The 24536-nt window shown below is 41.5% G+C and overlaps 1 protein-coding gene across 2 annotated transcripts; it reads left to right on the top strand.

Annotated features, from left to right (window-relative positions):
• Window positions 1-41: 41 nt before the first annotated feature.
• Window positions 42-24229, top strand: suz12b (SUZ12 polycomb repressive complex 2 subunit b). 2 transcript variants are annotated; one of them, XM_054778009.1, is made up of 17 exons: window positions 42-390; window positions 615-759; window positions 1848-1894; window positions 1968-2032; window positions 2112-2180; window positions 2271-2320; window positions 2397-2482; window positions 6141-6372; window positions 6462-6564; window positions 11112-11217; window positions 11352-11529; window positions 11963-12048; window positions 12135-12278; window positions 12565-12722; window positions 12825-13023; window positions 13637-13716; window positions 22300-24229. In XM_054778009.1, exons 1-17 carry the CDS (start codon window positions 376-378, stop codon window positions 22613-22615), a joined length of 2079 nt encoding a protein of 692 aa, XP_054633984.1. In that variant the 5' UTR covers window positions 42-375; the 3' UTR covers window positions 22616-24229. The 2 variants fall into 2 exon arrangements, with proteins under 2 accessions (XP_054633984.1, XP_054633983.1); XM_054778008.1 differs by having other exon boundaries at window positions 11960-12048; window positions 22300-24228.
• Window positions 24230-24536: the final 307 nt, after the last annotated feature.

Here is a 24536-nt window from a genome sequence, read left to right on the forward strand (position 1 = left end):
AACTAGAGCGGGCGACACGTCAGTTCCTGTCTCTGTGGGCCAATCACAGTCCTGGATTCTACCAGTCTGGCTCCCATTGGCTAACAAACTAGCAATGAGCTGTTGTTCATTCTAAATTGAAGGAAAGCCACACGACAATAACCTATAACAACATTGTTATTGATGTCACCAAGACAATATAATCCACTTCGGGAATACGCCGATATCCGTGGCTGTACTGGTCAGGTCGGTCGTACTACTGGTTTATTTACCAGGAAAGTATGCTAGCACTGCTAGCTAACTAGCCAGCGTCTCGTCGCGTCCTCTTCATCTTCATGGGTTTCCGCTGTTGATTCTTCAAAGGCTTGTGCTGGGGGCAGCGAGGCTAACATATTAATGCCATCTGCCAGGGTAGGTTGTCTACATTAAAGTTTAATATACCAAGTTTAATTATCCCTCAATATTAGTTCCACCCCAGACGAACAAATACTGTACGGCTAACTAGCATGTTAGCAATATGCTTTAGCTCGGCTACCGCGCTAACCGCTTGCCTCCTGGCTGCAGTCATTTGCTGATACAGCCTTTGTTTGTTCTGTAATTTTAATTTTCTACATTTATGTGTAACCCATTCCTAGAATTCCGGCCATATTATGAGCGGGGCGGGTTGCAAAGCTAACGGCGCCGTGTACCCCGCCTCGTCGGCAATGTTGAACTCAGTGAAGAAGCCGAAGATGGAGCAGATTCAGGCCGACCATGAGCTCTTCCTTCAGGCCTTCGAAAGTAAGTTGAACTCGCGACACGTTGTCATTTCGTTTTTTCAATAATTTTCTGTTATAATGCTTTGTATTCATGGTTGGTAGCTTACTAAACAAATGTTAGGTTTTCACAAAGCTGACATCGTTTTTTTCATGTTTCACTTTCACCCGAGAAACATGATTGCTATAGCTAGTCGCGTTATATTTATGGCTGCATTTAATGAAGATAGAAATACGGCCCATACCTTTATTTGGTTACAAAACTAATGAAAGCACGCTTCACTATATAAGGGGTCATAAACTACATATCATCTGTTATAATAGATGTTATTGTAAAATGAAATTGATATTGTATCCTAAGTAATATACTGTATTTGTTATGTACAATTTGTATTTTTTAGACTCTGTAAGCGTTAACAGACTCAGAGTACCTGAATTGCGGCAAGCCACTAAAGTCAAGAGTCTTGCACTGGTCCAATTTTACAGATCCGGAACCGTCCCACAAGTCAATCAGGGGTTTCATTTATAAGGGTTACGTATGCAAAAAAACAGGGCCTGAAAGTAGCTTGCATCACTTTTTTATGCCAATGTTGTGTTGTGGTTTCTTAAAAAATAAATAAGAAATACTCTGGAAAATGCCCTACCTGCAAGCAAACTCTTGACCTGTCGTACACACATGTTGGAGGCGGTGAGAACTAGACACTCAAATGGGGACATGATAAATAAAGTCACATGACTCGCACACTTAAGTGAATGCATTCTGCACGCGTTATGCGCTGAAAAGTGAGGTGAGTTTTAAAGGAAATATGTACTGATGTGGGGCTGTCTGGAATTTTCACAATAAACTGACCTCTATTCAATAGCTTTAGTGCTGTCCGTGTTGTACTTTCATAGCCCTGGACTCTATCCTGAATTCAGTAAGTTTATTCTGTGGGCGGGATGCGACCCACGGATCGGACTGCCAGTTGGCATTCCCTGCACTGTGAGAAGTTATGGAGTGTTGTGGTGATATATTATCACATTTGTGTAAATATTGCTGAGTTTATTGGGGCGGGGATAAATGATAGACCATTTAATATGGCCCTCAGTAAACTCTTTTCTTCTGTTTTCCAGAGCCGACTCAGATATACAGGTTTCTTCGCACGAGGAACTTGATTGCAGTAAGTGACACATTTTTACTAGCCTTTCTTTTGACTGAATATGTAAAAATTGACTGGTTATGTTTTGTTTTAGCCCATATTTTTGCACAGGACTCTCACCTTCATGTCTCACAGAAATGGGCGATCAAATGCCAAAAGGTACAAATGACGTTTTAAGGGTCATTTCTCGGATAACTGTAATTTGTATCAATTTAAAGTCTTTTCATTTGGTCTCCAGGAAAGCATTCAAAGTGGATAACATGTTACAGGCAGTAGAGAAGATGAAGGGAGAGCAGGAATCTCCCAGGTAACATTTAGCTGATAAGCTCTTTTAATAATGGATACTGTAGAACTTTGTAACATTAATTTGCACCTCTTTTTTGTATATCCTTTTTAGCTTGTCTTCACATCTGCATTTAACTTTCACCGGGTTCTTCCATAAGGATGGTAAACAGACATTTGTTTTGACTGAGTTTAAATTGGTAATTGTCATAATGAGCATGTGTTGTTTTCCTACTTGTAGAAAAGCCATCTCAGAATTCTGAAAATGAACAAAATTCAGTCTCATTAGAGGTGCTACTTGTCAAAGTCTGCCATAAAAAACGCAAGGTAAGCCATAACATTCATATTAGAATATGGTACATGCAGTAGTAAAAGGTATGTGATATGGTACATGCCGAGTTTAACTGTATACTTCATCTGGTAAATGGTAAGGTATATGCAGTCGTAAATTGTATGGTATGTACAGCAAGATTTGGTCAATGGTCCAGCACATACAGTACTGTAACAGATGGTTAATGACAGGGTAAATTGGTGCAAACATGAATTTGTTGAATTCATCCATCCATCCATCCATCGTCTATACCGCTTCTCCTCATTAGGGTCGCGGGGGCATGCTGGAGCCTATCCCAGCTGACTTCGGGCGACAGTCGGGGTACACCCTGGGCTGGTCGCCAGCCAATCGCAGGGCACATATAGAAAACAACCATTCACTCTCACATACCTATGGACAATTTAGAGTCGCCAATTAACCTCACCTGCATGTTTTTGGAATGTGGGAGGAAACCGGAGTACCCGGAGAAAACCCACGCACACACGGGGCGAACATGCAAACTCCACACAGAAATGCCCAAGGGAGAATTGAAACCAGGCCTTCCCAATCTCCAGGCTGTTACTGTGTTGACCAACATGCTAACCACTAGACCACCGTGCGGACCTTGTTCAATTCAATATGGTTATATAATAATTATTGCTGAATTTACTTTTTTTATTACACAGCATGACCAACAATATTGTTTGACTTTTGTAACAAACCTCTGAGTCAGGTCCATAATCCAATCAAAGTCCATCCAATAAACAATAAACACAAAATACTTCTGGCTAGGACTAATCATTTGACATGGCTGTAGGTCAAACTGTGGTGTGATTTTTAGAATATACTGTATGTATGACTTTTGAAGATATTTTTGACATGCTTATTTTGTTTACACAATTTGACAAATGTGATGCAGCGGTCTTATTTTGAAGGTCAGAAGTGTGTTGAAAGTTGCAATTGACGGTTGATACGAGCTAGGTGCAATAATAAACGTGCCTCGTCTTTTTTCACTCACACCCTGCATGTTGTCAGTGGGCATTGTAAAATGGTCCTTACATTAAAGCAGTAAAACCTAACACGGTGAAAAGATACTCGTCCAGCCTGTGTGGTGCGCGCGCGCACACACACACACACACACATACACACAGCTGTAGTGGCACGCTCTGCTAAACTAAGCTAAGCCCGTGAACTTCCATTCATGCTCTGTAACAGGACTTTCCAAGGTTTTTTGACATGGTTAGTAGTGTTTGACTTCCCATGCGAGCTCCTTGCACAATGACACAGCATTCTGGGCACAGTGAGGGGGAACTACTGCTGTAGCGACGGAGACAAATATCCTAGATCCAACTTCAAACTCACTTGACTCACGGTACATCGCAGACATGTCTGCTTGGTGGTGTTGCGTTTTCTTCTTCTTGCGGGTGGCGGTAGTCGAGTGGCAATCAGCTTTGAGGCGCATCACCACACCTACCATCTTGTGTGGCACAGTTACAAACGTTTTGACAACCGGATCGGCCCGATCTTGTGGCGGTAGCCGATAATATCTGATCTTCAAAATACAGCGGATCGGCAGCCGATCCCGATTCTGAAGATTGGAATGGGACATCCTAGTACATGGAGTAGTAAATGGTATACCGTAATTTCCTGTGTATAAGCCGCTACTTTTTTCTTCAACTTTGAACCCTGCAGGCTTATACATTAGTTCTAATGTGACATCTCCTTTACTTCAGAACTACTATTAACTCTTTAAATACTGTGCCTCTCGCGAGTCAGTGAGGAAACGGTAGCTCTTTCTTTGACAGGAGCCAATCACAAGCTATCAGTGCACTTGCGACGACCTTGTCAACCCATTGGAAATCAACAGTATAACTCACTGTCCTCTTACAAAGAACACTAAACTCATCACACAGCAACTAACACTCAGGTACTGACAAATTCAAGTATACATTTACCAATACGAGTTAAAAAAAGAAAAAACATCTGAAGGTTTCCCATACTGCATTGTATCTGAGCAACACCTACACTAGCAAATGCTGTAAATGTTATGGCAAACACTGTAACAAATGGTTTATTATAGGGTGTCATGAACTGTGATGTAAGTGCTAAGCTACGTGCTCGTCCGACTGCATTTGTCATGGGCACCGCTGAGGACTACAAAAAGGTCAGATATGAGGTCCATACGAGAGGCCAAAAGACAGTACAGACATAAGGTGGAGGGCTACTATTCCACCTCAGACATCCACACAGCCCTTTCTCACCTACAGGGACAGGACACATATGTCAGAATGCTATTTATAGACTATAGCTCTGCTTTTAATACAGTCACCCCCCACAAACTCACAAATAAGCTCCTCACACTTGGCCTGTCACCCTCACTCTGTAACTGGGTGTTTAACTTTCTAACAGGAAGGCCCCAGTCAGTCAGAGTCCACAATCGCACATCCAGCTCAAGAATTATGAGCACTGGGACCCCACAGGGGTGTGTGCTGAGTCCGCTCCTCTACACGCTCTTCACCTATGACTGCGTGGCCTCCCAGAACAACACCAGCATTAAATTTGCGGATGACACTACAGTCATCGGCCTGATCACTGGAACATCATACACGAGAGGTGGCGGACCTCATAGCTTGGTGTCGTGATAACAATCTCCTTCTCAATACAGATAAGACCAAAGAGATGATCATCGACCCAAGAACAAGGGAAAAGGAGCCACATAGACCCCTGTTTATTGATGAGACTGAGGTGGAGAGGGTGAAAACCTTCAAGTTCCTTGGCACACACATCAGCGAGGACCTCACCTGGTCTCACAACACCCAACAAATTATGAAGAGGTCCCAAAGGAGACTGTACTTCCTGAGAAGACTGAGGAAATTTGGCATGTCCACCAAAATCCTTAGTTGCTTCTCCAGATGCACTCGAAAGTGTCCTTACAGCCGCCATCACTGTTTGGTACGGTAACTGTACAACACGTGATAGGAAGGCACTCCAGCGGGTGATCAAGACCTCACAGAACATTGTTGGGGCAGCCCTCCCCTCACTGCAAGACATTTATAAATCTAGAGTCCTACGCAGAACACACAACCTCATCAAGGACAGCACACATCCACAACACTCATTATTCACACTCCTACCGTCAGGCAGACGCTACAGGAGTTTGAAGGCCAGGACCACAAGGCTGGCAAACAGCTTTTACCCACAGGCCATCAGGCTTCTCAACGAAGCACTCACACACGCCGCACGCAACACACTCACACACTCACACACTCACACACTCATAGCACTTTATTTATTTATTTATTTGTATTATTTATCTGTATTAATGTCTCTTCTGTTGTTGTTGCTTAATTTATTGGTACATATGTTTCTTATGTTCTTATTCTTTTTCTTGTTTTTCTTTCTTTTCTTGGGAGAATGAACAGAATAAGAATTTCATTGCTTAGTATAACTGTCCGTTTTACTATGCATATGACAATAAAACTCTTGAATCTTGAATTACACGGAGTTGTGAATAGTTTATAATCCATCTAGTGTCAGTGCATGATATGGTATAAACTATATATATTAAATACAGTATGTAGGGCATTCTAACATTGTATTCCAAGGATTATTAAATGCTTATAAAATGCCCTCGACTTAATATGGTCTCATTAAGGTGTGTATTTCTTTTTGCAGGATGTCAGTTGTCCAATTAAGCAAGTGCCTACAGGTAAAAAGCAGGTGCCTTTGAACCCTGAGAGCAACCAAACCAAGCTGGGCTCCTGTCCGTCCTTAGTGGTGTCCAGCAATGAGTTTGAGCCCAGTAACAGTCACATGGTCAAGTCCTACTCGCTCCTCTTCAGGGTGTCACGCACAGGGAGGAGGGACACAAAGGGCCTGGCCAACGGTGAAGCCAATGAAAACATTGGTATGGGAACATCCCAGTTGACACTCCAGCGTCATGTAATGCGCACATAATGACGTGCATGTGTTTTTTTTTTCTTTGTGTGAGTGTAGATGTGACAGACACTCAGAGTAGAAAGAAGAGGAGCTCATCCCATAAAGAAGGAGATGCAACAGAGACCTATGTCGCACAGATGACAGTCTTTGACAAGAATAGGTGAGTATCAATGGGTAAAGCCCCACCATAACATTAGGTACACACCCTGTGATAACGTAAAACAAGATCAACGGTACGCCATCCACTCAATCCAATCAGTTAATGAGTTGGATAAATATAAGCCTAGGTTTGAATCTCTGTGGTCAGCTCAGTTTGGAGGTTGCATGTTCTTGTGCGTGTGTGGGTTTTCTCTGGGTACTCAAGCTTCCTCCCACATCCCAAAAACGTTAATGTTAGGTTAATTGGAGACTCTAAATTGTCTAGTCATGAATGTGAGTGAGAATGGTTGTTTGTCTATATGTGCCCTCTGATTGGCTGGCAAGTAGTCCAAGGGTGTACTGTACCCCACCTCTCACCCAAAGTCAATTGGGATAGGCTACAGCATACCCTCGTGACCCTAGTGAGGATGAGTGGCATAGAAAAGTAATGAATACAAACCTAATCAAATTTCCTAAAATAGTGGCCGCCGCTCTAATAGGCACCATACCTCACTTAACAACCAGGTTTGACTTTATTCATTCTCACCCAAATACAATTCATTTCACAATGAAGGTCACTGGCTCAAACTGTACACTACATGTTTTAGGTGCACAACTTCGACACATAACTAGTGTTTTGAAGACAAGCCATAGGTATTATGATAACGAGAGCAAGATTAAGTGACACTTTAAAAAAGTAAGTTGTGATGATGATTGATGTATCCCATGAACGTAATAGCCACTTGTAGCTCCGATCTAGCGAGGCTGGCTGGCAGCATTTAAATGTAAACAAAAATGCCAGAAAGCGGAATGATACTGAAACGTGAGCAATCACGCACACTGGCATAGATACTGTAGCTTGTCACATGCTATCCTATCGTCAAATGACTACACATTTTACAGGCTATTATTAATTCTCCCAACAATAAGAAACAAAGTGAACACGACATGTCGTGTATCTGCTCACTGGTCAAGTGCCAGCAAGGCAGACAGGCAATTCCATGCATGCATCCTTATCCAAATAAAGCACAGTGAAACATTTTTATATTTTAAATCGTTTTCAAGCTAATTGTGGTCAATATGTGCGTAAATAAACTATATATTAGGGGTGTAACGTTTCGTTTTCATAACTATTTGATTTATATCATGAGTCGTGGTTGCTGATACAATTCAAGAAAGATTTTGGTTCATTTACAACGATACGATCCAAAACAAATCACTAACTTTAAATCGATTCAGGAACTTTTTGGCCAAAAATTCAACCAGTGTGACTGAAATAAATACGTGGATACTGGACAGTGCAGGTGAAACTTCCTAGATTCACATTATTTTTTGAAAGGGAATCAGGTATAAATTATTAATAATGCTGACATACTAAAGAACGAATGATCAATGACTACAAAAAATTTGTGCAAAATGCAATACAAAATCAAGATGAACAGAGGTTGGTATAACTTGCCATGATGAATTGTTTACTTTAAATAGTGCAATCCAAACCTGCACTGTGAACCCTAAGGTGAGGGACATTATGCAAATGAATGTGATATGGTATCTTCAATTAGGTGTTGAAACTTTCTCGCCTGTATGGGCCGATGGCAACAGGGGCTTTTTTTTTGCTGATAATCCTCTTGATCAGAGCAGCGATTTGAAACGGTGCAGCAACTAGCGAGTAATGTGGCCACCTTGTACCTTTTTAGCAGCTGAGAGGGTCTGGTTCGGTCCTCCATCTTGGTGATGCGTTTAACAGAGAGACTGAAAAGGATACTGTGGTGTGGTCGGTTTATGACAAGTTTTGATAATGATGAGACCAAACTGGGAGAGCAAACAGATACTTTGCATGTGAAGTGATGGCAGATTGCGTGCAGCAGTGTGAGGAAGCGTGGTAATGCATGAGAAAAATACATAAATGCAAGTGTAAATGTCACAAAACGAATAAATGGTCAACAAAAATTACGGCGTCCCAGCCTTTCCTCTTTTCCGATCTCCCTGGCACAAGCAAGTGCGTACCATTTATTGCCTCCGGGTATGTTTTGACCTGGACACGCCGCGCTGGATGAGGACGTCACCAAGCGTCACTGCTATGCGACCGTTAACTACAAAGTTTACAAAACGTCTTTACTTTGTATATTGTCCCCATAAATGTCCCTTAAAAGGAGTTTCAAAAAAAGACAGATGGGTTAAGTATGAATACTGAATGAAGTGAATTAACTGACCAATAGAAGAAAAAGCGAATCGACTATTTAACAGGTCCACTACAACTCCCGATGACGATGATGTCATAGACTGAATTTCTTTTTCGTCTTTAACATTAAAAGTGCTTAAACACACATCCATATAAATAAAGCAGGGTGGGCAAACTATTGCCCGGGGGCCATATCTGGCCCGCCAAACATTTAAATCCGGCCCACCAGTTGCTTCCGAAGTATTTCATTTAAATTTATAACATACAAGCTGGCAACATGACTGGCAAGTAGTCGAGGTCAGTCAATCTGAGACAACCTTTTGATATTGTAAGTAGTTTTTCCACATGCAGCGACCCAGGCAACTACCTCACCCATGGTGCCAAACAAACACAAGTCAACAACTATGTGACACACAATTTAATCTACCCACTGCACTCTGGGAAGTAAAATAGGAGGGACCTTGTATGATATACATGTCAAACATACGTGTATCATTTAAAAAATTATAATTAAACTACAGCTGATATACAGGTACTCCCCAAAAAATTAGAATATCAAGTAAAAGTTGTTGTATTTTGGCACTTTAACATAAAAGATGAAGCCAACAAATTTTACTGAGCCGTTAAACGCAAATTGACATATCTCAAGCAGTTCCTTTTTGTAACTTTGCTGATTAAGATTTTCAGCTTATTAAAACCACAAACTCAGAAAATTATAATACTGTGAAAAGCTTCAGTTTGTAGGTTCCACTAGTCAAATTCTGATCAGCCAAGTATTCCAAAACACCTGCAAAAGGGTACTGAGCCTTTAAAAAGTCTGTCTTAGGTTGGCTCAGAAGAGTTCAGACATGGGGGGGAAGACCGCTGATCTGACAGTTGTGCAGAAAACTCTCATTGACTTGAGTCGATGAGAATTGAGAGTTGAGAGTGGGCAGTCAAGTGGAAGGAAGAAGTTTGGAAGAAAACCGTGTACAAGCCGGAGAAACAAGAGAAACAACACGCAGGCGGATGCTGGACATGGGCTTCAAATGTCGAATTCCTGTTATCTAACCTCTCAATAGTAATCAGCGCCAGAGGCGCCTTTCCTGGGCAAGAGAAAAGGACTGGTCTGTTGCCCAGTGGTCAAAAGTCCTCTTTTCTGATGAGAGCAAGTTTTGCATCTCATTTGGCAACAAAGGTACGAGAGTCTGGAGGAAGACTGGAGAAGAGCACGATGGAAGATGCATGATGTCCAGTGTTAGGTTTCCCCAGTCTGTGATGACTTGGGGATCCATGTCAGCTGCTGGCGTTGGTCCTCTGTGCTTCATTAAGTCAAACATAACCGCAGCTGTCTACCCGGACATTTTAGAGCACTTCATGTTTGCTTCAGTGGAACAGCTTCATGGAGATGCAGACTTCATCTTTCAGCAGGACTTGGTACCTGCTCACAGTGGTAAAAGTACAGAGTCTTGGTTCAACGACCATGGGATTACCATCTTTGATTGGCCTGCAAACTCACCTGACCTGAACCCCATAGAAAATCTGTGGGGCACTAACAAGAGAAAACTGTATGGGAATAGACCAAACAATAAAAAACAGCTAAAGGCCACAATTGAAGCATGCTGGTCTTCCATAACCCCTGAGATATGCCACAAACTGGTAGCATCCATGCCACGCCGGATAAAGGCAGTTATTGGGCAAAAGGGCCGCCAACCATGAACTAAATACAGGTGCAAGAGTTTAGTTTTGGAGGCCTCACAATTTTGTATTTAAAATCCTTTTTTACATTGACTTTATGTAATATTCTAATTTTTTGAGTTTTTTAATTTGAGGTTTTTTAAGCTGCTAGACCTGATTAGCAAAATCCAAAGAAATAAAAACTTGAAATATATTGATTTGCATATTATTCGTTTATATAATATGTCAAATCCACCTTTTAAGTTGAATTGCAGAAATACAACAACCTTTTCAGTATATTCTAATTTTCTGAGTAGTAAACTGTCAGTAGTAAACTTTAACCATTCCTCACCGTGTGTCGACTAATCGTTTTACATGTCATCCAGGGGGTGCTCCTCGCAAGTATGGCAGGGCACTGGGTAAAAGTCACAGAAGAAGGAAAAAAACAAATGTGTTGCCATGGTGGACTTGAACAGTGAAGTTAATCTGAAAGCTGCACCTGCACAGTCTTAAAATCAAAAGTGAGGACTCACTTTGGTTTTCATAGTGTGGATGGGACAAAGATGGATAAGGACTTTGCAGAATATAAGAAGTGTCTCATGAAAATACAACAACTCATGCAGCACGAGAGACATGCACTGCCACCTCGTTCACTACCACCTCCCTGAGCTTGCGGACAAAAGTGCCTTTTAAGAGAAATATTTATTTTACATAGCTCTTTTCCTCTGCAGGAGGTTGCAGCTGCTGGACGGGGAATATGAGGTATCCATGCAAGGGATGGAGGACAGTCCTGTGAGCAAGAAGCGAGCCACATGGGAGACCATTCTTGATGGCAAGGTGAGGAGCTTTAAAGCTTCTTCCTAATGCGTTTTGCTCATCAGAACAATATCAGTCCTGAACCACAGTCATATGACATACATACAGTATATGTGTATACAGTGTGTGTGTATATATTCTGTCTGTCTTTTTAGAGGCTGCCACCATTTGAAACATTTTCTCAGGGACCCACGTTGCAATTTACTCTACGTTGGACAGGAGAGGCCAGCGGGACAGCCACTGCCCCTGTAGCAAAGCCTCTGGCTACACGAAACTCTGACACCTCTGGACCCATGGAGACCAGGACCAGCCACCATAGAACGGCACCCATGAGTAAGACACAATGGTCATTTAAAGTTGATATTCTAAGACATAGAACTATAAATATGTAACACAAAATATTCCAACACTCCCTGCACAGGCACGCTGCTCCCAACTATTACAGCCGTTAGTCGCACACAGCCATAATAGTTCACTGATTAATGCTATGACATCAAGATAGATGTCACTGATAAGGACTTCAATGCCTTGTTTTATTTGCATTATGATAAAGACGAGAATAATTGCAGTTCATGTGTTATGATTGATCCCTGCGAGTGTAATGGTACATATTTCTGCCTTTCATAGCAGAGGGCACCCAGGTTGCGTCAGGAAGGGCATCCGGCATAAAAACTAAGCCAAAACAATTTGTGCAATTTTGCTGTGGCAACCCCTGACAGGGAAAAGAAGAAAACTAGTTTAACAACTTCTCTGTGTTTGTCAGCAGTGAAAGAGTCCGTCGGCACAGACATCCAAACGAGGAAAGAGCATGTCCCTTATGAGCCACGCCAGAAGCTACGAATATTTTATCAGGTACGCTACTCCAGAATAATGACACAGACCGAATGCAAAATGTGATGACTGGCATGCCAGTTAGACTACATGTTTTTCTTGACTAGTTCCTGTACAACAACAACACACGGCAACAGACGGAGGCAAGAGACGACCTTCACTGTCCTTGGTGCACGCTGAACTGCAGCAAGCTGTACAGTCTGCTCAAGCACCTCAAACTCTCCCACTCACGCTTCATCTTCAACTATGTGGTAAGGTTCTCAGCAGTGTTTGCTGGGGAAGTATCAGATGCTATTGCTGCTTTCGAGAATGCTGGGAAATTGGAAAACCCTACTCGGAGCCTACACGTTCCTGTACGGTCACACGAAAAACATGGCTGACAACTGCAGTAAGCTAGTATGATTTGTGTAATGGTACTTGAGGTCATTTATTAAGGCCAACTATGAATAGGAATGCATGAGGAAAATGCAGATGTCTTGTGATGTACGTTGTGGTCTTCTTTGGCCAAGCATTTTTATGTTTCTTTGTCGTAATCAGCCTCACCCCAAAGGAGCAAGGATAGACGTGTCCATCAACGAGTGTTATGATGGCTCGTACGTCGGCAATCCTCAGGACATCCACAGCCAGCCGGGCTTTGCTTTTAGTCGCAATGGTCCAGTAAAGAGGACCGCTGTCACCCACATACTGGTTTGCAGGTAAACTGTTTTTGTTTTTCAATGACTGCTTAAATGTGTGCTTTATGTGTAACATAATGTCAGACAACATTAACTGGTGGCTCTTGCCTTTTCTTTTCCCAGGCCCAAGAGGACCAAGCCAAGTCTGTCAGAGTTCCTAGAGTCAGAGGACGGAGAGTTGGAGCAACAGAGGACCTATGTCAGCGGACACAACCGCCTCTACTTCCACAGTGACAGCTGCATGCCTCTGCGGCCCCAGGAGATGGACGTGGACAGTGAAGATGAGCGAGATCCAGAGTGGCTGCGAGAGAAAACTGCCACGGTGAGGAAACTTTGCCATACACTCTGCCATGCAACTGCCATCCAGTTTGACGTCAGATAGCTGCTTTATGGGCATCTTCAACTTAAATCGTTGACCAGTGTACTGTGAAGTGACACTTGGACAGTGGAGCCCACTTATGTCGCCAGCCCATCTGTAGACTAACTCATGAAGTCCATGTCCACGATGTTGTTGTTCTTGTTGCTTTTACTAAAAAGTGCCAGCTTAAGTTGACGCACATGGTCAGCCGCTTTTGTCAACATAAAAATTTGCGACCCACTAGTTTTGTTTTTAATCAGCAAGAAACTGACTGAAACTAGAAACCAACTACTAAACTACTGCTTATACAGTATGAAGAAACATGCACTCATTTCCTGTTCAGTGCAAAATAAGCTTCAAAGTAAAAGTAAGCAATGCTTGGTTTCGGTTATGTGGACATCAGTCAGCCAGTCAGAGGGCGTGAAGATACGTTCCACTGTACTAAGTTAATAATTATGTTAATTGCATCATACAAAATTCACCTTAATAGTTGTCCAAATGAACAGTGTTACAGCTTGGCAGCATTGTTGTTTTATGGGCATTTATAACTGTTACTGTCTATAATTGTTTTATGCAGCAACTGGACGAATTCACAGATGTGAATGAAGGTGAGAAGGAGGTGATGAAGCTATGGAACCTTCATGTCATGCAGCACGGGTATGTTGACACCAAATCATTGTATACACTCACAGACCACAACATTTGGTACACGTGCACAAACTGAGACCCAAATATTGGCAAATCAAGTTGTGCCATGGCACATGCATCACAGCCAGTTGTATCTGAGTTTGAATCCCCATGTGGAGTTCAGATGTTCCCCATTACTCTTACTTCCACCCAATTCCAAAAACAATGATAGGTTAATTGGAAACACTTGAAGACCATTGGGATGTTATAAGGTGCTATTCAAATAAACTTTGATTTTCATTTTGCCAACATTCATATATTGCCATTTGCATGCGTGTCTGTTTTCCTCGTATTTCGCCTCCAAACAGACAGGAAAAGTGTTCACTCTGCATTGGCTCAGCATGTACGCGCTTCATAGAACGGCGAACACAGTGAGACGTCTTGTCCGTCATACAGACGCATTGTCACTTTGGGGGAGGTGGGGCTGCTAGCATACACTAAAAGCAAAAGAGTGGAGCTTGTAACACCGTGGAAATTTGGAGGGAAAAGATACTTGCAAAGCCTAATGCCACAGCCCTTGTATGGCAATATTAACGACCAAGCTAAGCCCATCAACACGAATGAGCCAGTATGCCAAATTTGTTCAAAAGTGGTAGCTACATAAAAGGCAACAAAATGAACATGCCCACCTCCAACATATTCACTCAACCCAGTTTTCCCATCTGGAGAAGAAATTACACCTCGAGATGCAGAGCTTTCGTCCCGAAAGTCAACACTAACTGAGACGTTTGGTTGGCCAAGTAAATACAAAAGAAATAGCGCAAGAGGTTGTGTGCTCACAGAAAATAATCGCAAAAGAAAAGCCAGCAAATGACAAACGAGGAAACAAACTAAAATATTTTATAAAGCTGAACAGACCTCCGGGAGGGCCACATGGTGGCCAAGTGGTTAGCATGTTGACCACACAGTCAGGAGATCTGGAAGCTCTGGGTTCGAATCTCAGCTTTGGCATCTCTGTGTGGCGTTTGCATGTTCGTGTGTGCATGGGTTTTCTCCGGGTTCTCGGGTTTCATCCTACATTCCATTCATTGGATACTCTAAATTGTCCATTGGTATGAATGTGAGCATGAATGATTGTTTGTCTATATGTGGTTGGCTGGCGACCAGTCCAGGGTGTACCCCGCCTCTCGCCCAAGGATACGAAATGGACTATATAAACAGGGATAACAAAAGTGGAGGAGTGGCTCTGTATGTAGATAAGCATCTGAACTACAAAGTGGTAAAGAACATGTCATTTGCTATTGATAACATTTATATAACCATTGACTTTATAGAAACCAGATGTATTAGCGAGTTGTTTAGAGCATTGGCGTCACAATCTATGGGTTAGCCTGCGTGACAGTTTAGTGTGTTTACACTTTTATGCCTTAGTTCCTGTTCTATGCTCTTATTTTGGTAGTACTTCCTGTTTTGCCTGGTTTGTGTCCGCTTGCTTTGCTTTCTTCTTTATCTCTTGCACCTATTGCTAATTTGAGTTGTCCTTCTATTTAGTTCAGGTGCGTGCATCTTACTTTGTTGTTGCATTGTCGGTGTTTGTGTTCGTGTAAGCCTGACAAAGCTTTCTTTGAGTTCCTGCCGCTGCGCTGCAGCCATCATTAAGAGATAAGTTTTTCCTGCAACTAGTGCCTGCTTTCTGCATACTGGGGTCATCGCCACTATGCCAAAAACAAGACGTGACAATTGGTCCCCAGCCTTTTTTGACCCGCGGACTGGCTTGTTTTCCCACAAATCTCCCGGGGGGGAGACAACACCTAAGATTTTGTCAAAAAATATGAAGTTTGAAATTGGACTGAAGTTGTCCATTATGTCAGGGTAGAGACCTTGTTTCTTCAGGATGGGGTGATGGCACCAAGTTTCAGTGAAGGCGGGACGGAGACAGAGGTGAGAGATGTTAATAATTGATCTGATGAGGAGAGATAGTAGGGAGACGGGCTTTGGCAAAGCTGCATGGGATGGGATCGAGCATGCAGGTTGTGTGTGTGCCTTTCAGGATGAACGAGCTGTCCGACTTGAGTAACTGGGAGACGACCTGTGTTATGGAAGGAGCAACAGGAGAGGGAGGGGTGGGAGCAGGAGAGGGAGAGTGTGGGGAGGGGGGCACGTGGGAGGAATGGCCAGAGTGGTGTAGATATTTTCAATTTGTGTTTCAAAGAATGAGAAGGAGTTACATTTACTGAGAGAGAATGATGAAGAGATATTGTCACTGGGTTTGAGGAGCTTATTGATGGTGGAAAGCAGGATCTCGGGGTTACTGGAGCCAGTATGGATGAGGTGTGAGTCGTAGGAGGACCGGGCGGAGTTTAAAGCAGTTTTGTACTGATGGATGAAGTCAGTTTAGGCTTGGAGGTGGACAGTGAGACTAGTGGGTTTTAGTTTTTTTAGTTTGTTTGTGTGTGTGTGTGTGTGTGTGTGTGTGTGTGTGTGTGTGTGTGTGTGTGTGTGTGTGTTGGCGTTCCAGTTGTTTCCTCATCCCGTCCTGTTCTCATGGACCCAATCTCTGTGCATCGTCTCGTGAGTTGGGTGTGAGGAGGTGCAGCATAGCAAGACACGCTGCATGTTGAGAAGAGTGATACATGCATTAGTTAGTCTCAAAGTGTCCAATAAGACCAGAAAACTCACTTTTAAAAAAAAGACTATCTAGAGGGCTCTGAATACACTCTAAATATAGCAATTTTATTTTTAGGTTGGCAACACTTACCCCTGCGGGTTCGGGGTGTAGAATAGGCCCGCTGTACTCCCAGCAGGTCGTAAGAGGCGACTAAGTGGGACGGTCTGTTTGCCGTGGACTGCGACCCGTGATCCTGGTGATTGAGTGGATGGTGAGACTGCGGTCCTCCTGAAGCAACACATCACTTTTGCCCTGGATTCATCTAGTCGGGTGGTTATATAGGCCTGGATATAACCAATCGGCTGGTGGTGTTTAGCCCTAAAATACAACTAAAGTAACATGATTAATATTAATTAATATTTACATTACTTTGTAATCTACATAACTCTGAATTAACCATCTTTATCTAGATTTGTATTTTAGAAGGCAGCTGCTCAATCAGGTCAATCTGGGTGTAACTTATTACATTCAGAGTATAGTACTGCTGTATCCCTGTCGTCAGTATAAGATGTTTTTCCTTATATATATGGCGTCCCCTTGTTGGGCTCGGTGGTGGGTGGGGAGCAATGGTACTGAGTCCTAAATCATTCAATATGGCATCTAAAACAAAACAAATGAAGAGAAGTAGATCAAGTGACTCTAACGAGGACCAGAAATCTTTCCCAAGATTTCTGGTCATTCAGTGTAGCGATCCGAACCAGCCACTCAAATTGTCACCTTTCGCGATTAACAAAGGCATTGAGGGGCTGGCCGGATCTGTTAGGACAATATCCCGCCTAAGTTAAGAGATATACTGGTGGAAGTGGACAGGATGGCACAAGCACATAATTTATTGAAGGTAGAGACATTTGTAAATATACCAGTAAAGGTGTCTGCACACAAAACCCTGAACTCCTGTAAGGGAGTTATCCGTTGCCCTGAACTCGTAGACTGTGATAACGACAAAATTTTAGATGAGCTTTCAGACCAAGATGTTACCGACGTTTTTAGAGTAACTACTAATCAGAGCGGCGTGAGGAAACTAATGAACACGTTGTTCTTGACATTTGGAAAACCAGATCTCAGCATTTATCAAAGTTGGGTATCTGAGAGTGAAACTAGACCCATACATTCCAAATCCGATCCGGTGCTTCAAATGTCAAAGGTTTGGACATTTCAAAACATATTGTAAAAGGCCGGAGTGCTGTGTGAAATGTGGCGAAGAAGGACATGTGGCTTCCGACTGTAGAGGCCAACCTAAATGCGTGAACTGCGGTGTATCACATTCGGCTGACGCGAGAAATTGTGCAAAGTGGGTAGAGGAAAGAAAAATTCAAGAAATAAAGACCTTAAACCATCTTTCTTACCCCGAAGCTCGCAAGCGCCTTCAGACACAACACAATTGCGGCACCACCTATGCAGATAAGGCAGGGTTCGCCCCTCCAGTGGGACCCCAGAAAGTGACAGGTGGACCCCGTTCTGATGCAATTGCACAGACGGAGCTTACCTGGGTAACGGGTAGTACTCCGGTCCCGATCAAGAAAAACTCTTCTACAATTACTACAAAGGCCATTCCCCAAATTACAAACAGGGATCACCAAAAAAAGGGACAGACGAAAACAAATGAAAATCCAAGTCAAAGCCTGTCACGAGATCCTCCCGCCAGAAGTGCTTCTGGTAGTGGTGCAGCTCGCAATGGCCAACAAACGCAAAAGCAAACAGATAAAGTAAAAAGTGTTAAGCCAAAGCTTAATGTGCCACAAAGTTTAACTACTAAAAATAAATATGAAGTTCTATCAATTGAGGGGGAAGATGATATGGACGTGACTCCCCCCACCACTCAGACGTCCAAAATACAAGTTGTCAAAAAAAAAGACAATACTTAAATGGGTAATGATAAAGAAATAGCCGTCATTCAATGGAATTGCTGTGGTCTGAAACCAAATTATGAGGAAATAAAGCGTCTTTTGTATGATCACAACCCTTCTGTTATTTGTTTACAGGAAACATTCCTGAGGTTATCTGACAATATATCATTTCGGAATTATAACATTTTTAACACCTTCAGTAATTCTGTGGTAGATGGTAGACCTATCGGAGGCTCATCTCTTTTAATAAAAAAGGGAATTCCACATGAAATTGTGGATATTCAAAGCAATCTCCAAGCTATCACAGCTAAGGTAACACTGCATTGCACCTTTACTATATATATTCCACCCAGGTTTCAACTCTCTCAAACAGAAATGGATAGTCTGGTTGACCAGCTTTCAGAACCCTTTTTATTAGTTGGCGATTTTAATGCCCACAATCCCCTCTGGGGTAGTCAAAATGTAAACAGATTTGGTAATATCGTTGAACGGACAATTGAACATTTTGATTTATGCCTCTTGAATGATAAGTCTGCTACTTACCTCCACCCGGCCTCTGGCTCAATGACGGCTATGGATTTATCTATTTGTTCTCCAACAATTTTTATGGATTTTCAGTGGAGTGTACATAGTGATCAATGTGGCAGTGATCACTTTCCTCTATTTATGAAACTAGTAAAGTGTTTACCAGAAGAAAGAATTCCAAATTGGCAACTCCACCGAGCCAACTGGAATGCTTTTTCAGAACAATGTTCACTAAATATGAATCATGACAAACTCAGAGATACAGAAGATCCACTTAACTTTCTTTCTCATTCATTACTTAACATAGCTACCAGCACAATACCAAAATCAAGTTCTTCCCCTCATAGACACAATCCTTGGTTGATTACTGAATGCAAGGAAGCTGTAAAAAAACGTAAAAAAGCACTGAGGACATTTAAAAAAAACACCCGAATAATGATAATTTACAAAAATATAAGCAGATACGCGCTAAAGCTCGCAACATCATTAAAAAAGCAAAAAGACAGTCTTGGCAGAATTATATTTCTAAATTGAATATTCATACATCTATTCACAAAGTATGGGAAATGATTAGAAAAATAAGTGGAAAGTACATAAGTAATTCTGTTTCTTATTTAACAAAAGCAGATGGAAATAAATGTACAGAAAGGCCCGACATTGTGAATTTGCTAGCACAGGAATTTGAAAATAACTCATCAACTGACCACTATTCCCCAACATTTAGAATTTATAAGGATGAAGCTGAAAGTCAGGATCTTAATTTTCTATCAAACAATGAGGAAGATTACAACATCCCATTTAGCATTGCCGAATTGAGAGATTCAATCAAGAAATCTCACGATACGGCAACTGGTCCAGATGATATTCATTATCAGTTTTTAAAGCATTTACCTGATGTGTCCCTTTCAGTTGTATTGGATATTTTTAATAGAATTTGGAGAACGGGTGTTTTTCCCGTTTCTTGGTGAAAGGGTTTCGTTATTCCAATCCCAAAGCCTGGAAAAGATGCATCAAAACCAACAAATTATCGGCCTATCTCTTTGACCAGCTGCCTCTGCAAGACAATGGAGAGAATGATCAATACTCGGTTGGTTTGGTTATTAGAAAGGAAAAGATTACTAACCAAATTTGTGACTTTCGACAAAATCGAAGTAGTTGATCAGCTTATTCGACTAGAGACTTTTATTCGTAATGGCACTATTCGAGGTCATCATGTGGTATCTGTCTTCTTTGATCTTGAGAAGGCATATGGCACCACCTGGAAGTATGGTATTCTGAGAGATCTTTATAATGTTGGGTTAAGAAACAGACTGCCGATTTTCATTAAAAACTTCCTCAGTAATAGAGTGTTCCGAGTTCACCTTGGATTGAGCCTCTCAAAATTATACAATCAAGAAATGGGAGTTCCTCAGGGTAGCATACTTTCTGTTACTTTGTTTTTGTTAAAGATCAACAACATTGTGGATGTTGTCACTCCTCGGTTGGACAGATCATTGTTTGTGGACGACTTTTGTATTTCTTGCTCTTCTGAGAATATGCCGACCATAGAAACAATTTTACAGAACTGCCTAAATAGAATCGAAAAGAGGGCTGATGAAAATGGTTTTCGCTTCTCAAGAACAAAGACGGTATGCATTCACTTCTGCAATAAAAGGTCTTTACACCCTGATCCGGAAGTTAAAATAAATGGTTCTGTCATCCCGGTTACTCAACAAACAAAATATCTTGGCCTGGTATTTGATAACAAGCTAACCTTTAAGGCTCATATTGATCATGTGAGACAAAAATGCCATAAAGCCTTAAACCTTTTAAAAGTAGTAGCTAAAATGGATTGGGGTGCGGATCGCATTGTCCTGCTACGTCTCTATAGGTCTTTAGTCAGATCAAAACTTGATTATGGCTGTGCAGTTTATAGCTCTGCTCGAAAGTCCTACCTTGATAAGTTAAAACCAATACAAAATCAAGGACTTAGAATTTGCCTTGGAGCTTTTCGTACTTCTCCAATGGAAAGCTTGCATGTGGAGGCAAATGAGCCTCCACTGCATTTAAGATATCAAAAACTATCTCTTAACTATGCAATCAAATTAAAGAATAACCCATTAAATCCAACGTATGAACATACCTTCAGACCACAATACCAGGTTTTTTGTACGACCTTAAACCATCTTCCATCAAACCGTTTGGCTTTCGTGTTTGAGAAGCTCTAATGCAAGTTCTTGGTACCACTGATATTTCTCCATTCTTAGTACCCAATATTCCTCCTTGGGTGATCAGCGAACCTTTAATAGACTTGACATTAGCAACATTCAAAAAGGGCGTTACAAGTGATCTGGTCTACCTGGATAGATTTGGAGAAATAAGACACAAATATAGGAACTACCATGCTATCTATACAGATGGATCAAAAGATCACAATAAAGTAGGATCAGCCTGTATTAGTGGCACAATAAAAGAACAGGTTAGATTACCAGACAGTGCTTCCATATACACTGCCGAGTTGTTGGCTTTGAAAATGGCTTTGGGTATAATACAAAACACTGATGGAAAACATTTTGTTATTTTCACAGACTCTCTATCTAGTCTAATGGCTTTACAATGTAGAGATCTTAAACATCTCTATATTGTACAGTTACTAGAATCATTATACAAAGTCGGTGTATTATCTAAACTGGTAGTTTTTGTTTGGATACCGAGCCATATAGGTATCAAAGGGAATGAAAAAGCTGATATGTTAGCAACAGAGGCACTTAATATGGCTGTAACAGAAATGAAGATACCCTATACAGACTTAAAACCAAAGATTAATGAATACATAAAAATAAAGTGGCAAACTACATGGGATTTAAATCCCGGTAACAAACTCTACCAACATCAGCCTATGATTGAACCACGTACTACAATCCCGTTAGCTAAGCGACGGGAAGACGCTGTGCTAACTCGTATTCGAATTGGTCATTCTCGCTTATCACACTCCTATTTACTTGCAGCAGAAAATCCTCCCCGTTGTATATCATGTAATAGTACACTCTCAGTTAAACATATTCTTCTTGAATGCATTGAGTTTACTCACATCCATGTCAATTTTTATAATGTACCTGATCTGAAAACCTTGTTCAGCGAAGTTCTGCGATCATGCATCATAGAGTTTCTTAAAGAAATAAATCTTTTTATTAGGTTTTAGATAATGGAAACAGGCCCTTTGGCAGGCCATTTTATTCAGTATCTAGTCTTACAGAGGAGACTTAAAGCCGCCATCCCGTATAAAGAAAAGCCACACCATTTGAACACTAAAGAACCTACCGTACTTTTCTGTTTGAAAAGAGTAGGGAATTTTGCCCGGTAAAGTAGGTCACAGTTTCTATCTTACAAGCTCTACTTCCTAATTAAATTGATAGATTACACTCCCGAGAAACAGGTTTTGTCATTAATAACTTCACATATTAAGGTCCAGACACTTACATGACACTTTGTGTTGATAGTGTCGTTTTTGTTTTTTGTTTTTTTTTTTGGCAGACCAGTTGCAGTGGTGTGTTCAAATTACATTGAAGCGCTTGTGTCCTCTGTTTCTTGCAGCTTCATAGCAGACAACCAGATGAACCAGGCCATCATGCTGTTTGTGGAGAGCTGCGGCGCGCACATTGTCCGTCGCAACCTCTGTCGCAACTTCCTCCTCCACCTGGTCAGCATGCACGACTTCAACCTGGTGGGCACGTCCACCATCGACCGAGCAATGATGCACCTCAAGCAGATCCAGGAGGAGCTCCCGGATGCAGAGAAGCAGCAGGAGCTGACTCCGCCGGTAGCGACGGCGGGAAGCTGCAACGGGAACGCTTTGACCTCCAGTGCGGGGAAGCAGGGCAAGAGGACAAAAAGCGCTCTGACGGACTGATGGAGGCTCAATGCATGGCTGTTAGTCATGAGAGAGTTTTTACTCTGATTACTCCCCTTCAATAAACTTTCCAACCGTTTTGGTGCTTAGACATGTGGTCAGCAGAGCATCTGACCCAAAACAGACCAATATACAAGGTAAACAAGTTTTTACAACTTGAAGTGAACCAAATATGAACAATGTAGAAACGAATCACCAACATCAAACAGGATGGTGTCTTTGGATGAGTGTGAACAGACTGAGAATCTTGTAGTGTCTCCTTTATAGATAATGCTCATCAAAGCTACAGTTAAAACTGTACTGCTGATATGAATTGTACGCATACATGATAACCTTAGCAGATTATTTTAGCACTTGATGTTTTGTATTTAGAGATTTTCCTTTTTTAAAGTCAATGCTGCGCCAAATGTCAAAGACAGCATTTCTCCTGTCATCAGTGGAGTATTTCCTGTTGTTGGATTTCACTGTTGAAACTGTGAATTGACATTTAAGGAGAAGCGTCAGGCAGTTTAGCGAAGGCATTGTAAAGATTGTGTTTGGGCTCCAAAAATGCGTTTTATTTTTTTAGGGTTTTTTGGGCTGATAGGCTCTCTGGACAGTAGTGATCAGTGATCGCTCAGTTAGCTTTTAGTCCCACTGCAGTTTTTGCCAAAGGGTTATCATGAATATGTTCAGTTGTGTATTTCTTTTTGTTTTTTGGATAGTGGATATACAGTAAACAGACCATGATCATGGTTCATTCCCAACCTCAGTCGCAAAATGTTACTCCTATCAAGTCAATTATGATTTCTTACCTTTTTATCTGAAAGGGGGACTTTCACACCTTTTTACTTGCAAAACACCCTGTTGATAATTGTGAAAAGAAGGACTGGCTTTAGGGTTTTTATATTTAAATAAAAACACATTCAGCCTCTTTTGCTGCATTGTTTTGGTTGCATTTTTTTGTACATTGATTAGGTACTGCACAGCCAATCCAACAGCTCTATCAATAATTCCACCTTTACAAAGCCTATAATGCTCAGTTGACTGACAGTCCTATGCCGCTTATCTTCATGCTGGAGCCTATCCCAGCTGTCTTCAGGCGAGAGGCGGGGTACACCCTGGACTGGTCACCAGTCAATGGCAGGGCACATATAGACAAACAACCATTCACACTCACATTCATACCTATGGACAATTTAGAGTCGCCAATTAACCTAACATGCATGTTTTTGGAATGTGGGAGGAAAGCGGAGTACACTAATAAAACCCACGCACGCACGCACGCACGCGGAGAACATGTAAACTCCACACAGAGATGCCCAACGGAGATTTGAATCTTCACTATCTCCTGACTGTGGCCAACATGGTAACCACTAGGCCACCGTGTGGCCCTGTGGGTAAATCATTTTTCATATATAAAATCACTGACAAGGGAACAATGTATTTTTCTGTGCATATGTAATTACAACAAATCCCACTCGGTACCATGTCTTTATTTTTAGTACTCAGGGAATGGCTCTATTAAAAAAAAGCTTACACAAAGTACTATCTTCACAGTTTAGTTTTGAATAGTTGGCTTGTGCTTGTAGGTAATTTGCTTGAGACATATGAAGTGCGTTAAACATACCATTCAGTTAATCTTTGGTTAATACAATTGCATTTGTAGTTATTTAATATGTGTATGTCTGTATTATATATATATATATATATATATATATCCGCATTCTTTTTTCCTATGTAAGAGAAATAAAATCTGATGTTCCTCATTACTACCACAGTATGTGACTCTTGCCTTTAAATAAAGTATAAGCTTTATATTTTCAAATTGCACACGCTGACAGCAAAAATTTGTATATTTTTATTAACATTTTAAATAAACAAATCGTGTCTTTTGTGTCTTTGATATCTAAGGTGACGTTCTTCTCCACACCGTAACTGG

The sequence above is a fragment of the Dunckerocampus dactyliophorus genome, chromosome 6 (genome assembly GCF_027744805.1).
Source record: "Dunckerocampus dactyliophorus isolate RoL2022-P2 chromosome 6, RoL_Ddac_1.1, whole genome shotgun sequence".
In the NCBI taxonomy this organism is placed as follows: Eukaryota; Metazoa; Chordata; class Actinopteri; order Syngnathiformes; family Syngnathidae; genus Dunckerocampus; species Dunckerocampus dactyliophorus.

Excerpts from the sequence above, each read along its gene's own strand:
- suz12b (XM_054778008.1), top strand. Across the intron at positions 2,483-6,140 it reads TCTGCCATAAAAAACGCAAG|GATGTCAGTTGTCCAATTAA; the intron begins GTAAGCCATAAC and ends TTCTTTTTGCAG. Across the intron at positions 13,024-13,636 it reads TGCGAGAGAAAACTGCCACG|CAACTGGACGAATTCACAGA; the intron begins GTGAGGAAACTT and ends TGTTTTATGCAG.